The sequence below is a fragment of the Thamnophis elegans genome, chromosome 12 (genome assembly GCF_009769535.1).
Source record: "Thamnophis elegans isolate rThaEle1 chromosome 12, rThaEle1.pri, whole genome shotgun sequence".
Classification (NCBI taxonomy): domain Eukaryota; kingdom Metazoa; phylum Chordata; class Lepidosauria; order Squamata; family Colubridae; genus Thamnophis; species Thamnophis elegans.
Genome location: NC_045552.1, coordinates 19,325,098 through 19,342,250, shown reverse-complemented (window position 1 = coordinate 19,342,250; position 17,153 = coordinate 19,325,098). Strand labels below are relative to the sequence as shown.

Genomic DNA, 17,153 nt, shown 5'->3' with positions numbered 1-17,153 from the left:
GACCCGCCTCGCCTGTTTTTTCCTTTTTCCCACGCAGCTGCGCGGGCACGAACCAAACAGAAGCAGCGCCGCCGCGGACTCCAGCCGGCCCGGCGCTGCGCCCCCTGGAGGTTGCAGGCCGGCGGTTCCCCTCCGCCACCCGCCCGGCGAGGAAGCCGTAGGGAAGAAAAGGCAAGAACGCAGCGGCATCCGCCCAACCCGGGTTTCCAGGGCGCGGTGCTTGTTTCATGCCTCCTGGCAAGGGGAGCGCTACTAACGCTGGTCAGTAACTTCCTTTGGGTTCAAATCCTGAACGGGAGGAATTGGGGATCGGGTTTTTCGTCTATCCACCTGGAATTTCTCTTGGGGTGCAAAAGACAGGAGCGTCATGTTTGGAGTGGGGTCATGTCTTCAGCAGATGAAAAACTTGGGGACTGTTTGTGGTCTGCCCCCATCTTGACAAGAAGGTATACCTAAAGTGAGACAACAGCTGAGCCATCAACTAGGCAACTGCATATCCCAAAGGGGCTTTTTCAAGAGGCAACTGGAGTTTCTGGTTTTTCTTTGAAGAAGTTTCTCTTCTCATCCAATAACTTCTTCAGCTTTTTCTTGCATGAGAAGCTAAATGTCTTCAAAGAAAAACCAGCAAGTCCAGTTGCCTCTTGAAAAAGCCCTTTTGGGACAATCATGACCTGAATGACTGAGAATCTCCTCAGACGTTTAGGCAACTGCATGTTGCATGAGAAGTTGTGAAGCCATCCATGTGTAGCTTAGACTTCATTTTGTTATGCGAAGCCACACAATTTGGTTGAAATAAACAAGTTAAACTAATCATTAATTTTGAACGCTGCTTCAAGTTATGTTGGTGCTACTTAGAACTTGCATATTAAAGGCATCTGTTCAATTGTCTCAGAGGCACAAACATTTATTTCAAGCCCAATCAAATCCAACTTCAATCATTCCCAGTCTGGCTCCTAACATAAGTATTGGCTGACTAGGAGCATTCAGTGTTGTAAGCCAACATACCTGGAGGTAAGCCAGGCTAAGGAAGACTGCTCCAAAACTGGAGTTGTGCTGGTAAAAGAAACTGTGGTATCACCAAGTTTCTGTGATGCTTTGATAAGTGAATGATCCAAGAGACACATGGTCAGAATCCGTATCAAAGTTCCTGTCCCTATCAACATTATTTCTCTGTGCAGGAGGCCGAAGCTAGCCCCACGTGAAGCAAGGGAGAAGCAGTGGACTTTGGCAATACATACCATGGACAGGAATAGCAGCAAAATATTGGATGGCAGAGTTGGGAATGCCATGTACCTTTGTCTCCTAAAGTGGCCTGCTGGACTCATCACTATAGTTTCCTGATTCAACTACAAGGTCCAGTTTCTAGGCCACTCAGCTTGTCTAACAGAAAAAAGTATACACACACACACATACACACCTATTAGGAGCCAGAAATAATTTGTGGAGTCTTTCTTCTTCTTTATTTCCTCTTTTATCATTTCGGATGTTGAGGCTCATGGAGAAATAGTGTTATTATGTTAAGAACAAGAAACTACCCGTATTACTGAATTCTGGATCAGCTGCAACTGGGCCAATGCTCTTCACAATCCCATGCAGAATGCAATAAAGTAATCCAAATAGGGAACTGAAGCATGAATCACTGTGAACAAAGTCTTGCAGTCCAGGTATTGATGTAGTTGGTGTACAAGACATGTGCTAATGTCCACCTAGGCATGACTACTACCTGTTCTTCAAGGAATCATGATCCAGAAGGATCTCCAAATTATGCACTAACTCTGACTGGGGAAGCCGACGCCTAGACAAAGTTAAATGTTTTAAAATCCCTGGAAGTGGGGTGGGTCTTAAAACCCACAGCCAATCATGCTAGGAATGAATATACAATTTGCCACAGCTTCCTGGGAAACTATTGACAGCAATACCTGTCAAATGAAGAGATATTCCAATGGGTATCATCAGGATATTACCAGTGGTGAGATTCAATTTTTTTACTGCCGGTTCTGTGTGTGTGGCGTGGCATGGCAAGGATACTGTAAAATCTTCATTCCCTCCCCACTCCAGGGGAAGGATACTGCAAAATCCCCATTGCCTCCCGATCAGCTGCGACTTGGGAGACAGAGAATAAATGGGGCCAGAGGTGGTATTTACCAATTCTCTGAACTACCACCAAGTTCACTTTCCCCAAGTGACGTCTTATTCCCTTGCCTTATTCCCCTTGTCCATCATCACCACAACAGCTTTGTCTGTCCTATCCTATTTCTCTCTCTCACACACACACATACACACATGCCCACACCCACCTAATCTCAACTCTTTGCTGGTCCCCAAGCCAAAGAATCCCCAAAAAATCACTCAACCTTCTGATCCTACCATCCAAAACTAGCATTGAACTTGGAGGCACTTCTGTATCACAATCAGCCTCCCCTAGCCTACCTATACATTCCTTTAGAGTCATCAACCAAACAGACCACCTTCCACACACCTCACCCCATTTAACCTAGGTGTGTATTTGAAGAAGCCACCAACCTATAAAGGACAGGTAAACTTGGGATACAATGCTGCAGCCATTGTCACAAGGAAAAACAATGGCAATTACCTTCTTCTTCCATCTGATGTGGTGGGAAGTCTTGGTAGCCCTCAGTGATGTTGAAAGCAACGTTGGATGGAACAGGAGATTCACCTTTGCAGGTAAAGTCCAAAGAAAACAGTACACAGTACAAGAGGAAACAAAGTGGGGCTCAATAGCTTCAAAAGAAAACCCAGAAAAGGCAATGGCAAGCTACAATATTATTGTGAAAGAAACACATAATTTAGAGTTGGAAGGGAATTATGAGGCCATCAAGTCCAATATCTCACATATCGTGAACATATATGAACACTGTAAACATTGTAAGGACATGGCTAAAACAGTTACAATAAAACATGTCTACAGATTTTCACCAGTAAATCTGGAGGCAACGACAAAGTTAGAACAAAACCAAAAGGAATGGGGGAACCTAGACTTATAGGAAGATTTAGATTGTGTAAACACAGTAATGCAATAGATAGAGTAACAGATTATTTTGGAAACAATTCCTTGTTTATTGCCAACACCTGTTTCAAGAAATACAAATGCAGACTCTATATATGGATATTTCCTAAGAATACAATATCAAAATTAAATTGACTGCACAATAGGAAACAATGATGAAGTAGTACAATCCTATCATCCAGGATATTTCCAGATGCCAACTGTGGAATGAATGAATGATTTTTCTCAATCCAGACAGCTCTAGGCTGCCCAGATACCAATAATAAAATTTATACAATTATAATAAAATGATACACTATCAAAACTAAAGCCACCACCAGTGACTTGACAATCAATTCCCAAAGGCTTTGCAAAGAACTAGATTTTTCTCAGCTTCTTCAAAACCCTAAGAGTAGAGCGCATCCTTGTCTGTCACAGGAGAGTCCCATACAGAATGCCTGTCTGTCCCCCTCCTCTTGGATTTAAAACAGCTCTCTGGCCATCTGCACATAAGGTGGTTTTATAGATATCCAAGCCCCAAGCTGATTGCTCCCTTTCAGAGGTAGCAATCACTACCTTGAATGGCACTTGGAAAGGCACCAAAAGTTAATATAACTTTGACAACCACATTATAACCTTATCAATAGCATCACTAAGCAGTAGTTATCTGCTTTGCTACATATTCACATTTTTTTATATCAAATACATCTCTTTGTATACGCAGGTATACGAAATGTAGATACAAAAAGACAATGAGATCAAACAAAAACATAGAATTGGGGAGGGGGAGAATCAACTCTGCCACAAGCAAATTAGGATAAAGCTAGCAGATTTAAAAGAAGGTGCAAATGAAACACCACTTAAAAGCTGCAGATAATTAAAGTATTTACAACTTCTATCCAATACATCAAGAAGTATTCCAAACATGGAACAGATCTATATGCCCAAAAGACTGGAAAATTATGTCTGTGTGTGTATGTATGTATGTGTGTGTGTATGTATATGTGTGTGTATGAATATATGTGCTCTGCTTAAACTAATGATACTAACACCTAGAACCTCTTACTATTCTTTTGAGGAACCTTCACAATGAAAAATAAGTTGTAAGAACTAGGTTTGGAGAAATAATATTCTAAAACAAATAAGAACATTTTCTCTGCTGTTTAAACGTTTGCATTGAACCATGTAAACCAAATGACCAATCTCTACTGTATTGAACAATAATCGAAACTGTATTGAATAATAAAAAACAATAATCAGAAAGCAGCCAATGCCTATAGTTTATACAGGCCTGCCAAAGGATAATGGGCTACAGAAAATCACAATCCTTTGCAAGGTTGAAGGAAGAAAAGCAGAATAGTACGATAAACAGGATCAAGATGACTATATGAATGTCTTGGAAGCCTAAAACATGTAACATGTTGAAAAGGTTAATATTTTTCCATGCAGTCAATAGGTATCAGGCCCAATGGTATCCCAACAAACTCATTTTGTTTCAGGAAAAATGTTTTTAAGGCTGGTCCTTTGTATGTATATTGGAGCTCTGGAAAAAAAATCTAAAGACTTGTACTCTAAGACACACTTGAGAATTCAAACTACTGTATAGTACATAAATTTACTTGGTTGTTCTTAGAAAATCTAGCAAGCAAGAGAATGGAATTTTGTTTTTACTGCATGCCACCTAGTGTCACCTTTATAAGATGGACAGCTTATAAATTGAACCATTCATCTCTTTTCTGAAACAAAACTGTAGTTCCCCAATGTAAGAACATTTTAATTCAAATTAAGAGTTATCCAAATACATTAAGAGGTATTCCAAGCTTTCAAAATGAACTTTTCCAATTGATATTTTTCCAATGTTTTTTTTTAGAACCAAAAAAAAAGAGATATTTTTCCAATGTTATCCCCAGATGTTTTAAGCCTACATCTAGTAACTGCTGTGGATATTGGCCAAATTAAACTAAAGTATTTTAGAATTCTGAGTGGCATCAGCTTGGAGGCTTCTATTACTAAATCGAGACTTCCTAAGGCTAGGATCCAAAGTTGTACAAACCTATTATTGAATGAGTGAGATGTATGGTAGAACAATTTCACTTGAATATCTTTCCATTTTCTAACTTTCCTGGTACAATTAAGTAAAACCCAACAGCATTTAGACAGGAAACAACTAAGGAAAGTAACTGATGTTCCTCCAATAGGGAAGCATGGATTAAACATGGAAAAATAGCTTCCTTTCCTACTGACAGGAAACCCCATTCATAAATCTTGTATTTGAAAACCAAGACTTTTTACTTGAAGCAATATTGGTGCTTGTATCATGACAGGATGTATTATCCCTAAGTAACATACTTTCATGCAGGAGCAAAACATATAGCCATTATTTTAAAAATGTTAAGACTACTTAAGAGTGTTTATTTATATGCTGTTTGAAGTATTCTCAATATTCTGACTCCAACGGCTTTGCATTCTACCAAAAAAACCTGTTAATATTAAATATTAAAATTAAATATTATTTAAATATTAAATATTAATATTTAATTCACCTATTTCACATTGCAGAATGCAACAGCACATTGATTCAAGATCTAACTTCTGCATTGGTTTGCTTGAAATTTCAGTCCACCAAAAAGATGCAGAAATGGGGGGAAAGTTTTCAGTTGTCAAACAAAATGTTTCAAATTAAGTTACAGGTAAGTTCTGGATACATGTTTTTCAGTAACAGAATATAGTATTTAAAGCTTAGAAAAGACAAAGGTGCTCTTAAAAAGATTTTGCAACAGTTCCCTTATTGTGGTTAATACTTTTTGTATAACATTTTATCTGTTTTTCAATTAAGTGTTGTAAGCTATCAGGGGCACTTTTATGTGAGATGTGTAGCTGCATAAATATAATAAAATAGATTTGGACCCTTAATGAAACATACCTTCCATTATCTTTGCAACAATGCACATATGGTTTGCAGTTACCCTTTTCCGACATTTTTAACTTATCAATCAGCCTAGCAGCCTAAAAGTCTCTTGACAATCTCCCATTCAAGTATTTAAAAGGTCAATATGCTTTTTAACCTAGTCAAAGGTCAGGCAGATATCCCTATCTGCTGAGATCCATACTTACCTGAGCACTTAGTCTCACTGTAATTAATCCAATCATTACCAAATAGACATACATACCATTTATATATCAAAGCATTTTTTAAAAAAAATCTTGCTCTCTAGTGCTATATTTATTTTACATTGTTTTAACAAAACCTACCGACAGATAGCTATACTACTTCAAATATGTTTTTGATAGCATTTTCTGAACCCAACACTTTCAATAAATTTCTTAGAAGTGTTTACAGTGGCAAAACATTCGCTATCTAAAGACAGCAGAAAAATGCACCAAATTTGATTAAGTCTATTTATTAATAACTGACTAAGTCTAAGATACAGAGATATGGTAATTATAAATTTTATTATTTTGATGAAATGAGCAAGAAGATCAAGCACATATATCTGAACACAGGCATGCACAGAAGCAGTTTCACGTTTAAACTATTAAAAATTACAGCATGAACCACTTGGCACCAATCATATATTTTAATTAAACATCCAAAGGTCTGGGAATAGAATATCAGATAAATGTTTCTCATATCAAGGTAAGATGGCTACAAACACAATTTTAGTTAACCCAATCAATTCTCTTTACTGCAGCTAATGAAAACTACTTTTAAAAGCTTAAAAGATGTTGAAAAAGTATTTTAACTGCAGTAACCAATTGCAACATTGAGTTCCTAAAGCTTAAATGTATGCTTTTATTTCCAACATAATCCAGTATACAACATACCATTCTTGACTATATAGTTACCAATACTATTGCCACATGAGGGCGCTTTTAATTCCCATATCCATTCTACAACAATGATACAAATTAAACAGATACTATGCCAGGCTTTTGTCATCATCCCAAGATACAAATATTTTTGATGGCATATAGTTAGAGAAAAGCTTAGCCTTACTTTAACAGTATCTCTAAGATCAAATTGTGAAAGCAGAACCAAATGTTCTTACCTAATAAGCTTTGAACCTACAAGTGCAATGATTTTTATTGTTTTTACAAGGTAAGAGTTTCCTTTTTATGTGCTGTTTAAGGAGAACTGTTTTTATTTCTAAACTTAATTGTGAAGATACCCTAAATTTTAAGAGAGACTTCATCCCTTCAAATTTATCCTATGTTAACAAAGAATTATTTGTTTTTGTTGCAAGTACTAGAATAGTCAAGAAGGGAGGTGGTTCTGGGTTGTCTGAATAAATAGCAGCTGACAACTGCTAAGGTAGAAGACAAAGCTCTTATTGTAAACCTAGAACAATAGGCAACTGCACAGAAAACAGTACTGAGGAATATTATGCCACTGTATTTAGGAATAATTTGTAGATATTTTAATATTGCATTCCAATATTCTAGCTATAAATATGCTTGAACTGCTTATGTAGTAATGCTAGTTTCAAAAACACTCACCTGTGATAACAGCATTGTGCAGCTTTATTAAATCACTTAGTTACAGTAATATCTTAAGACTGACATATTCTGAAGTGTAACAGATTCAGCATGAACATTACACTACATATTCAGTTCACAAAAATGTCAGAGCTGAACATAGCACTAGCCATCAATCCAGGAACAACTGCACTGGAATAGAAGAAATGCAACAAGATAGCTACACTGGAAAGACAACAGTTTAGAAAAAGAGTGAACATGAAAGGGCTCCCCTCTAATTCCCCAAATCAAGTGTACAGTCAGATCTAACTATACAGCTCTACATCAGTTTCTAGAAACTTAACAAAAAAACACTGGCCAATACAGTCTTTGGATATTTAGACAAAGGGGAGAAGTTAGTTTCCAGAATGAAGTCAGTCGCTTTCATTCTCACCAGGTTCTTTGCCTCCTTCTTTGTTCTTTCGTACTTCTTCAATATGCTTATCCTAGGAAAGCAAAATTAAAAAAATGAGAAAACAGTAAGTTCTTCTGAAATTTTAATTCTATCCAAATTGAGAGTTTAATTCAAAGTACTTTTCCTTAAACTAGCACTGTCCAAATAAATTGGATTACAACTAAGGTTTGGCTATGCTGTGGGGAATTCATTGAGCAATTTCCTGATAGTAAATGGAATATACTAAATTAAGAACATTGATTAACGATGTAGCAAAGGACTTAAATAATCTACATATAAAAATCTCTATTCTATTTTTTCAGATTGTAGTAGTGATGGGCACAATTATATAGATATTGAAAATTTTCATTCCAGCTGGCTAGCTAGAAGGGGGGGGGGGAGATAAACAGAATCGTTTAATCCTGTGTTTTAAGAGTTAGCTTCATACTACTATAATTCTCATTTGTAAGTTTTCCTATGTTTAAGAAAGCTACTGCCTTAAACAATACACTTTTGATGAAGTATTTTTATTCCTAAAATGTGCCACAGCAGTTTAAAGCATAAAAGCAAGCATAAGTGTATAGTGTTACAGCATTTTTACAGTTGCAAAAGTAGTTTTTTATTGAAGAAAGACTGGGTTTGATCCTACTACTATATAAACATAAGTTATTTGGACAGAGACATGTCTAGATGAGCCTACTGTGTTTGAATCTTCTTAATCTCAATTCACAATGCCATGTCTACTGGTGTTGTACGTGGCTCTTGTTTAACTCACTTTTAAAAACAAGATTTTTTAAAAAAGGTTTCTTAATCAAATTTTATCATTGGTTACCTATCATCCTTGCTTTTTCTGGGATCCATACAAATCCCCCCCCCCCAAATAAAAGCTCCCACCCAAATTCTAGAAGTCACCCACAATTGGATATAAGATCGATGGCTATATAGATGTTCTAAATAAATAAAAAAGGAGCAACAAAGATGATAGGGGACTAAAACATTGGAGGCTAAAACATATAATGAATGGTTGCTGGAATTGGGTATGTCTAGTCTGATGAAAAGAAGGACTAGGTATGACATGATAGCAGCGTTCCGATATCTCAGGGGCTGCCATACCAAGTTGTCTCAGGTAAGCTTTTCTATTTTTCTGAAAAGATGGTAGTTATTTAACATGAAACTTATTGTATTCAATATTATACAATTTTGTTGTGATTAAACATGCCTCACATGGCAGCCAATTTATGGTCATACCCAATGATTTCCCAAGTTCTACAGTCCAAATAGAAATAAAGGCCAGTGAACTAGCTATTTGTCATTTTTGCTTCTTGTAAAGTTCAGTGCCTTTCTTTATAGCATTCAAATTGAATGCCAATTCTTAACCAGATTATTAGTTTTTATTATTATATGTAGGATTTCTGGATTTAGCCATTGCATGTTTAAAAAAAACAAAGCTCTTCTGTGAAATCTGAAGAACTATTGCCAGCTATTCTGTGTGCAACTGGCAATCTAAGTTCACAGCTTACTAAATGAAGTAAATTGAACAGCACTTACTTTCTCTCTCAAGCGTTCCAGTTTAGCAGCCATTTGTGCTTCTCTGTTCTCTTTGTTGGCTTCCATTTTGTGAGTCAACTTTTCCTCTGCCATTTTGCTGAAGTTGTTATTTTCTTCAATTGCCTTCTGCAGCACCTCTTTTTCATGCTCTCGCTTTTCAGCTAGTTGCTTCAAAACTTCAGCTTCATGGGACTAGAATATAGATCCATTTTGCATTTAGCTGGGAGCAATCTATATACAATTACAGTTCTTGTCTAAGTTAACGTTACCCTCCTATCTTTCATATGATTCAATAAATGGTTGGTCAAATTAATTTAAGTCAAGCAGTCCCACTCTCTGCAATCATATTACAATTTTCATCAAACTTCCGAAATTCTTAAAATAACTTAGGATCCATGTTCAAAGTACTTATAGTTTACAATACTCCTTATATACTCCTTTATGGTCAGCTATTAACTGCTACAATCCACTTTTCATTGGCACATAGGCATATGAAAATAGAACAGTATATATTTACCTTTCGTCTTTCTTCTGCAGCTTCTAATTTCCTCTGAATTTCTTCCAATGAGAGATCTTTTTTCTTTGGAGGAGAGAGAGGAAATTCTGGAACAGCTTCTTTTGGAGGAGGACCAAGTATCAATTCAAATGCCTGACCTGAAGCACGCTTTTCTAGTTCTTTCACCTGTATGTCTAGATGAGATAATTTTTAGTTAATATTCTGAGCCATATTTTGAGTCTTGTTGGGTTTTAAAACCTGTTATATTGGCTAATTGTGGCTACTCCATCTGCCCAGGACCTTCATTTTATGGAATCAATAAAATTCCACAAACTTGTGCAAAGAAAAAAATGATCTATTCCTTACAGAAAACTAGATGTTTATAACTTTATTGTATACCCAACTCCATATTACTGCAGCATATTCAGGAAATGAATATGGATAAATAGTCCTGCATAAATTTAAAACAGAACACTGGAACACTTTTAAGGATTACATTAGCAATTTCAATTTAATCAATGCTTTAGAACTAAAATTACTTTTAACCTTAGTTGATATTAACCTCCAAAGGATAAAAAATTAGGCATCACTTAAACTATTTTCCAATTTATGTATTTATACATATCTCCATTATTTGCGAATACGATTTTAGAAATAGTTGTAATCAAAGGATGACTCATAACACCCACTATAAATAATATACCCACACCAACACACACATGCTGAGAAAACATTTCTCTTATTCAATTATGATGCATTATAATACAATGAAGCTAATACTTACCAGAAGACGCCATGACTAAACAGAATAACTCCAAAGGGTATTACAGCTACTCCAGTAAATGAGCCCTAAGAAAGCAGACACATCCTTAAATAAATTGAAATATGCATTACTGTTAACATGACTGATCTCAGTATTTTAAACAATTTAAAATAATTCTAAATGATAAGCATTGTTGGTAAGTTATATCTTCTACCAGAGTCTACATCTTGTTTTTCAAATTTAGAAAATACATATGAGGTAATGCATCTAAAAATGTCAAGCAGTATGGAATGTAGTAATCAAACTAGAATACTCAGGCTTAGGTCATATCTGCTATATCCTATTTTTCACCTTAAGACCCATTCAAGATACACTAACATGTAGTGGTAACATGTCTATGTGGAATGAACAAAGACATGGTACCACGTGGTTGTTCTTCCTGAGACACTATCATCACCGTATTCTCACCAATGACAGTATGGGTATTTATTGTTTAACATAAAGCACAGCACTTATGTCCATTAAACAATTAGCTAAGATGATATATATTTCCTCACTAATTTCACATGCAAAGATTAGAGTTAAATATACTCAGTTTTCAAAATAGCTTGATTTTTCTTAAATTAGAAACAATTCCATTGTAGCAGTAACAAAGAATCCAACACTGTACAATTCACAATTAGACAGTAAAATATCCATGACACACAGTTGCTCTTAAAGGCAGACATACTAGCTTTCTCTTTAAATATACCTAGATTGAAGAGACCCCTGGAGTGCTTGCTGCTTGGGCCCCCAGACATTTGATGCTAGCATTAGGGTTTATTTTATTAAATGCTCAGGGGAAAGCACCTAAAAATAAGCTAAGGAAATGTATCTCTAACACAAACATATATCAACTAAGAGCTGTCTATACTTTCTAGGGCAATGATCAAGGATGATCACCCCCCCCTTGCATATCAAATTATGCATATAAAATTCCTGAAGATCTCCCTCAAGAAAATGTGTATTTCTAATGACCTGCCAGCCAGAGATCAGTAATGCCATTGTCCTTGCTTTTTATAAAAAAAGCACAAAGGGTGCCTCAGTAGGACAGTGTTTGTTCTACATTAGCATCAATAAAGCAATCACATTGCTCCTGGGTCTCTTTTTAAGCCCATCCACACAAAGGACTTGAGATAAAGCAGGAATTCAGCAAAAAAAAATTGAAATAAAATAAAAGGACCCCTAAGGTTTAAAGCTCCTAGGTGTGCGATGATACAATAAAGAGGGGTGGAGAGGGGAAGAAACACTGTGGGGACTATTCCCTTTTTTTTACATAAAGAATAATACAAAACAAAACACCGCTAAAGAAAAGCCAGATAAACAACGCCCAAGATTGAAGAGGAAGAAACAGGGTGGAGAGAAAAGCCCCCCCCCCACCGCTGCCCCTCAGTGGGGCGGGGCCACCGACAGCCAGCCAGCCATCCTTATTAACTAAAGAGAAGATTCAAAAAAAGAAAAAGGGAGGGGTAGAATGGGAGAAGGAAACCCCGCCCTCATCACGCGCCGCTCTCGAACGCACCGAATTCAAACCGCCTGAAAAAGAGCAAGAGAGCGCGCGCGCGCCAATCCCCCCCCCCTTTGGGAGGGGGAGCTTTTTGCAACGGTAACATCCGGGCAACCCGCCGCTAGGGCTCCTCTCCCTGTAACCCCCCCCCTCGCTGTCGCTCCCCTGAGGAGCCCCTCCCTCCACCTTTCGTCCCGCCAGAAGAGCTCGAGCGGGACGAGCTGTTTGATTTTGCCTTCTGGGTCGTCAGCCTGCCGGAGGGGGGTGAGTGGGCTTTATTTAGTTCTCACACCCCCCCCAAACACACCCTTTTCCCACCTTCACGCGTTTTTCTCCCCCCCCCCCGCCCGGGTGGAGAGAGACGGCGCGCGCCAGGCGGGTGTTGTCTCTGGCGCCCCCTCCCTTCCAAAGCTCGGCAACGCGCGCGGCAAGGCGGCGCCCCCCCCCCTTTCCCGCCGCCGCCCCTTCCCCTCGAACAATGGATCAAAGCGTTCCACTTCTGTCAAACCTAGGAGGGGCCGGGAAAGAAAGAGCGGGAGAGCCAGCCGGGCAGAGCTTGGCGCCATGAGGGGAACGGCGCCAGGGTAGCCACCTGTTCCGTTGCGGAGCTGGAAGCGGCGAAGAGGCAGCAGCTGCAGCAGCCGAACGTCCGAGCTTCCCGGCGGCCCTTCGTCAACGTCGCGTCCCTTTTTTTTCCCTCCCGCAACCCCGAAGCTCCCACTCGAAGGACAAGAAGACCCCCGCCGAGGTGAACGGAGACGCCCAAAGACTAAAAGCGGCTTTTTTGCGGAGACCTCGCCCCACAGCCGCCCAGAATGCCCACGAGAACCGGCTTTCGTTCCCTTGGAGCAGCCCCGCCCGGCCCTACCTCGCTTCCCGCCCCGCTTTCGCCTTCGACCCACCTGCTCCCGTCACCACAGACAGACTCCGCGCCTAACTGCTCTGCCTGCTCCATAAAAGCGCCAAACAAAGGCACGTGACACGCCCCCGACACGCCCTCTATTGGTTGAGGCGGACGGCACGTGCCGCTCGGCGGGAGGGCGCTCGGCGGGAGGGGGAACCGTCCGCTCCCCTCGCTCTCTTTTTAATCAAGGGGTGATGGGAAATGTAGTCCTGGGTCCTCCTGTCGTGGGCGGCTCACCGGGCTTTATACCTCCACTCAGGGGTCTCTGGTTGCTCCTCGTAACGTTGCCCTGCCTGAGGAATCCAATTCAGGGTGAATGAATGCTCGGCAAGCTTTGCCCGTGTTATGGGCCCTATTGCAATTGTTACGTTGGAATGAGCGTTGCGAAGCGTGTTAGCCTTTGTGGATAAGACGATGCAGTCAGGGCAGAGCGGGCTGGGTAGGGCTTTTAGGTGCAAGGACAGCTTTGCCGGTCCTCCGTGCCTTCTGATGCCTCTTTAACAGATTAACAGAGTTGGAAAGGATATTATAGGTCATCTAGTCCCACCCCACCCCGCTCAAGCAGGGGACCCTACATCTTTTCTGACAAATGGCAGTCTCTTCTTGAAAGCCTCCAGTGATGAAGCTCCAACAACTTCTGAACGCAAGAATATAGAATAACAGAGTTGGAAGGGACCTTATAGGTCATCTAGTCCAACCCCCCACCCTCAAGTAGGAGACCCTACACCATTTCTGACAAATGGCAGTCCAATCTCTTCATGCCTCTTTGTTCTGCCTCTCTGCTTCTACCTGGGTCCTGTTGGGCAAGCTGGCAGTGGCCTCAATCGGACTCTTGCATGCTTATAACTGGGAGAGGGGGTGTCACTGCTTCCATGTAGGACTGAATGAGCAGATTTCTGGGGAAGTGGGGACCACACCCTCCGCAACCTACTGGGGCAGGTGTTGACTCTTTCAGTGTTTCTCAATCGGGGCATGGACTTCACTTCTCAGAGTTTGCCAATATTGGGACATACTGGCTTATTTTTTCATTTTCAACTCTTCACTATCAGTCTGCACTCTGGGTTGCAGTATACAGGTTGTTCTTCAGTGGTGGGATTCAATTTTTTTTTTTTACTATCTGTTCTGTGGGCATGTCTTGGCTTGGTGGGCGTGGCAGAGGAAGGATACTGAAAAATCCCCATTTCCTCCCGATCAGCTGGGACTCAGGAGGCAGAGAATAGATAGGGGTGGGGCCAGTCAGGTGATATTTACCGAACTACTCAAAATTTCCACTACTGGTTCTCCAGAACTGGTCAGAACCTGCTGAATACCACCTCTATAGTCCTTGACTTACAGCAGTTCATTTAGTGACCATTTGAAGTTACAACAGTGCTAAAAAAGGGCTTTATGACCATTTCTCACATTTTAGAATTTAGAATAGAATAGAGCTGGAAGGGACCTTGGAGGTCGTCTAGTTCAGCCCCCTGCTCAAGAAGGAGAACCTACCATCTCAGACAAGTGACTGTCCAGTCTCTTCTTAAAAACCTCCATTGATGAAACACCCACGATTTCTGAAAGCAAAGCTGTTCCACTGGTTAATTGGCCTCACTGTTAGGAAGTTTCTCCTTAATTCCAGGTTCCACTGATGACTGTTGCGGCAACATTGAAGTCATATAGAGCATTGCACATCAGAACAACTAGACACAAGAACAGTTTTCCCGAATGCCATAACTCTGCTAAAGAAAAAAATCTCTCAACACTGTCAAACTATTTATTAGGTCTGCACTTAACAGTGGTGGGATTCAAAATTTTTTACTACCAGTTCTATGGGTGTGACTGGTGGGTGTGGCAGGGGAAAGATACTGTGAAATCTCCATTCCCTCCCTACTCCAGGGGAAGGTTACTGCAAAATCCCCACTTCCTCCCAATCAGCTGAGACTAAGGAGGCAGAGAATAGATGGGGCCAGTGAGAGGTGGTATTTACCGGTTCTATGAACTATTCAAAATTTCCGCTACCGGTTCTCCAGAACTGGTCAGAACCTGCTGAATGTCATCTCTGCTGTATTACTATTAATCTTCTCATCATTCCTATCACCCATCTCCTCCCACTTAAGACTGTATGACTGTAACTTTCTTGTTTGTAGCCTTACCATTGATTGTTTCCTAGTATGATTTGATTTCTTATTTGTACCCTATAACTATCATTAAGTGTTGTACCTTGTGATTCTTGATGAATATATTTTTTCTTTTATGTACACAGAGAGCCTATGCACCAAAGACAAATTCCTTATGTGTCCAATCACACTTGGCCAATAAAGAACTTTCTTCTATTCTATGTGATCAACATTCAGTCATTTGTCAACTGACTTAAATTTCTGAAAGTTGCAGTGTCCCGGGTCATGTCATCACTTTTTGCAAACTTTTGACAGGCAAAGTCAATGGGGAAGCCAGATTCATTAACAACTGTGTTAAGGATGTAACAAGTGCAATGATTACCTAACAACTGTGGCAAGAATAGTGGTAAAATGGGACAAAACTCACTAAAAAAATAATTCACTGAGCAACAAAAATGTTGGCCTCAATTGTTGTTGTAAGTCAAGAACTACCTGTATACAATAAACCATCATCCACAATCTTAAGAGTAGCTTTTCACAGTGAGAGAGGTGGCATATAAATGTAATAAATTATAACATGAAAATGGAGTTCAAAAGATAAAATATGTTAAGTTCCTGCAGGGAAAATGCAACAAATAAATTACCCTATAGTTGCATTCAAACTTCAAAAGCCTAATTTTTTTTAGGTTCTTCAAATCTGTGAATGCTCATTGGCTACACAGCAGAATTCACCTCTTCCGTGATTAATTAGGTTCACACTTTAGGCTTAGCTGCAATATGTGAACTCAGTCACTATATGCTTAAACATATTTGGAAAGGAAAATTAAGAACCAAGAATCTTTATATACAAGTCCAATTTGTTAGCAGTTTCAGTGCATGCTAAACATACTTTTTGTATCATGTGAAATCTGTCAGACATTCGGTCTTGGCCATTATGTATTGTACAGATTTAAATTGATTAAATAGCAACAGAAACATAGCAATAAAGGATTATGTGACACTTAAATATTTAAGAAATTATTGTGTAATTTTTTTCACTTTTTCAATTAGAACTAGATGAAATCACAAAATGTTTGCAGCACAATAAATATCTTAGATTTAAGATGCCCTAGGTTCCTCCATATTTGTTCTATAAAAGATTGATGGGACAGCCACTTGACTTAAATTTCCCCCGTTTTGTTCAACCTGTGGCACATTTGTTCTATGTTCTTAAATCAAGCATGTTTAGAAAATGTTTTGGTTCATTCTTAGAGCTTTCAAACAGAAAATTCAGTTCTGGCACAATGCTGACACTAGAGGTTCCTTTACTGAATGAATTATTTCAGGAGTTCTTTGGATACAAAGCAAAATACATTTGAAAAGTCATTTAAATTTTTCAATGACAAAGCTTTAAACCGTTTTTCATCACCTTAGCCATATAGGGTAAGAATCATAGGACTTGAAATAGAAGACATCTGGAGGAGATCAGATCAGGGTAAATAGTTCTAGACACTTTTTTAACAAATCACTTTACTCTGTTTTTCATCCCACAATCTTTTTCTTCCCTGATGCACAGGATAATAGAGTTGGAAGACACCATTGAGGTGATGAGGCCCAGATCACACAGCATCCTCAACAACTGGCTGTCTAGCCTATGCTTAGACAGATCCAGCTAAAGGCTTTAATTGATCCCATTCAAAATTGCTCTTGTTTTACAAAGTTTTTCCTGACCTTCAACAGAAATTTGCTTTCCTAAAATTCACATGGGGTAAGGGTACTTTGAGGGATGTGGTGGCTCAGTGGCTCAGACGCTGACCTTGTCGATCAGAAAAGTCGGCAGTTCGGCGGTTCGAATCCCTAGTGCCGCGTAACAGAGTGAGCTCCCGTTACTTGTCCCAGCTTCTGCCA

The 17,153-nt window shown here is 39.4% G+C and overlaps 1 protein-coding gene across 3 annotated transcripts; it reads right to left on the bottom strand.

The window, feature by feature from the left end:
* Positions 1–6,441: 6,441 nt before the first annotated feature.
* STMN1 (stathmin 1) lies at positions 6,442–13,348 on the bottom strand. Of its 3 annotated transcripts, none has more exons than XM_032228197.1 (5): positions 13,172–13,348; positions 10,745–10,809; positions 9,982–10,154; positions 9,465–9,656; positions 6,442–7,968 (listed from the first exon to the last, which is right to left on the bottom strand). In XM_032228197.1, the coding sequence occupies exons 2-5, from the start codon at positions 10,755–10,757 to the stop codon at positions 7,897–7,899; spliced, it is 450 nt and encodes a 149-aa protein (XP_032084088.1). In that variant the 5' UTR covers positions 10,758–10,809; positions 13,172–13,348; the 3' UTR covers positions 6,442–7,896. The 3 variants fall into 3 exon arrangements, with proteins under 3 accessions (XP_032084088.1, XP_032084089.1, XP_032084090.1); XM_032228198.1 differs by lacking the exon at positions 13,172–13,348 and adding an exon at positions 13,138–13,161; XM_032228199.1 differs by lacking the exon at positions 13,172–13,348 and adding an exon at positions 12,862–13,105.
* Between the last annotated feature and the right edge of the window lie 3,805 nt (positions 13,349–17,153).

Coding starts and splice junctions, on each gene's coding strand:
- STMN1 (XM_032228197.1), bottom strand. Junction 9,657..9,981: donor CTGCAGAAGAAAGACGAAAG/GTAAATATATAC, acceptor TCTATATTCTAG/TCCCATGAAGCTGAAGTTTT. Junction 7,969..9,464: donor TGGAACGCTTGAGAGAGAAA/GTAAGTGCTGTT, acceptor TTGCTTTCCTAG/GATAAGCATATTGAAGAAGT.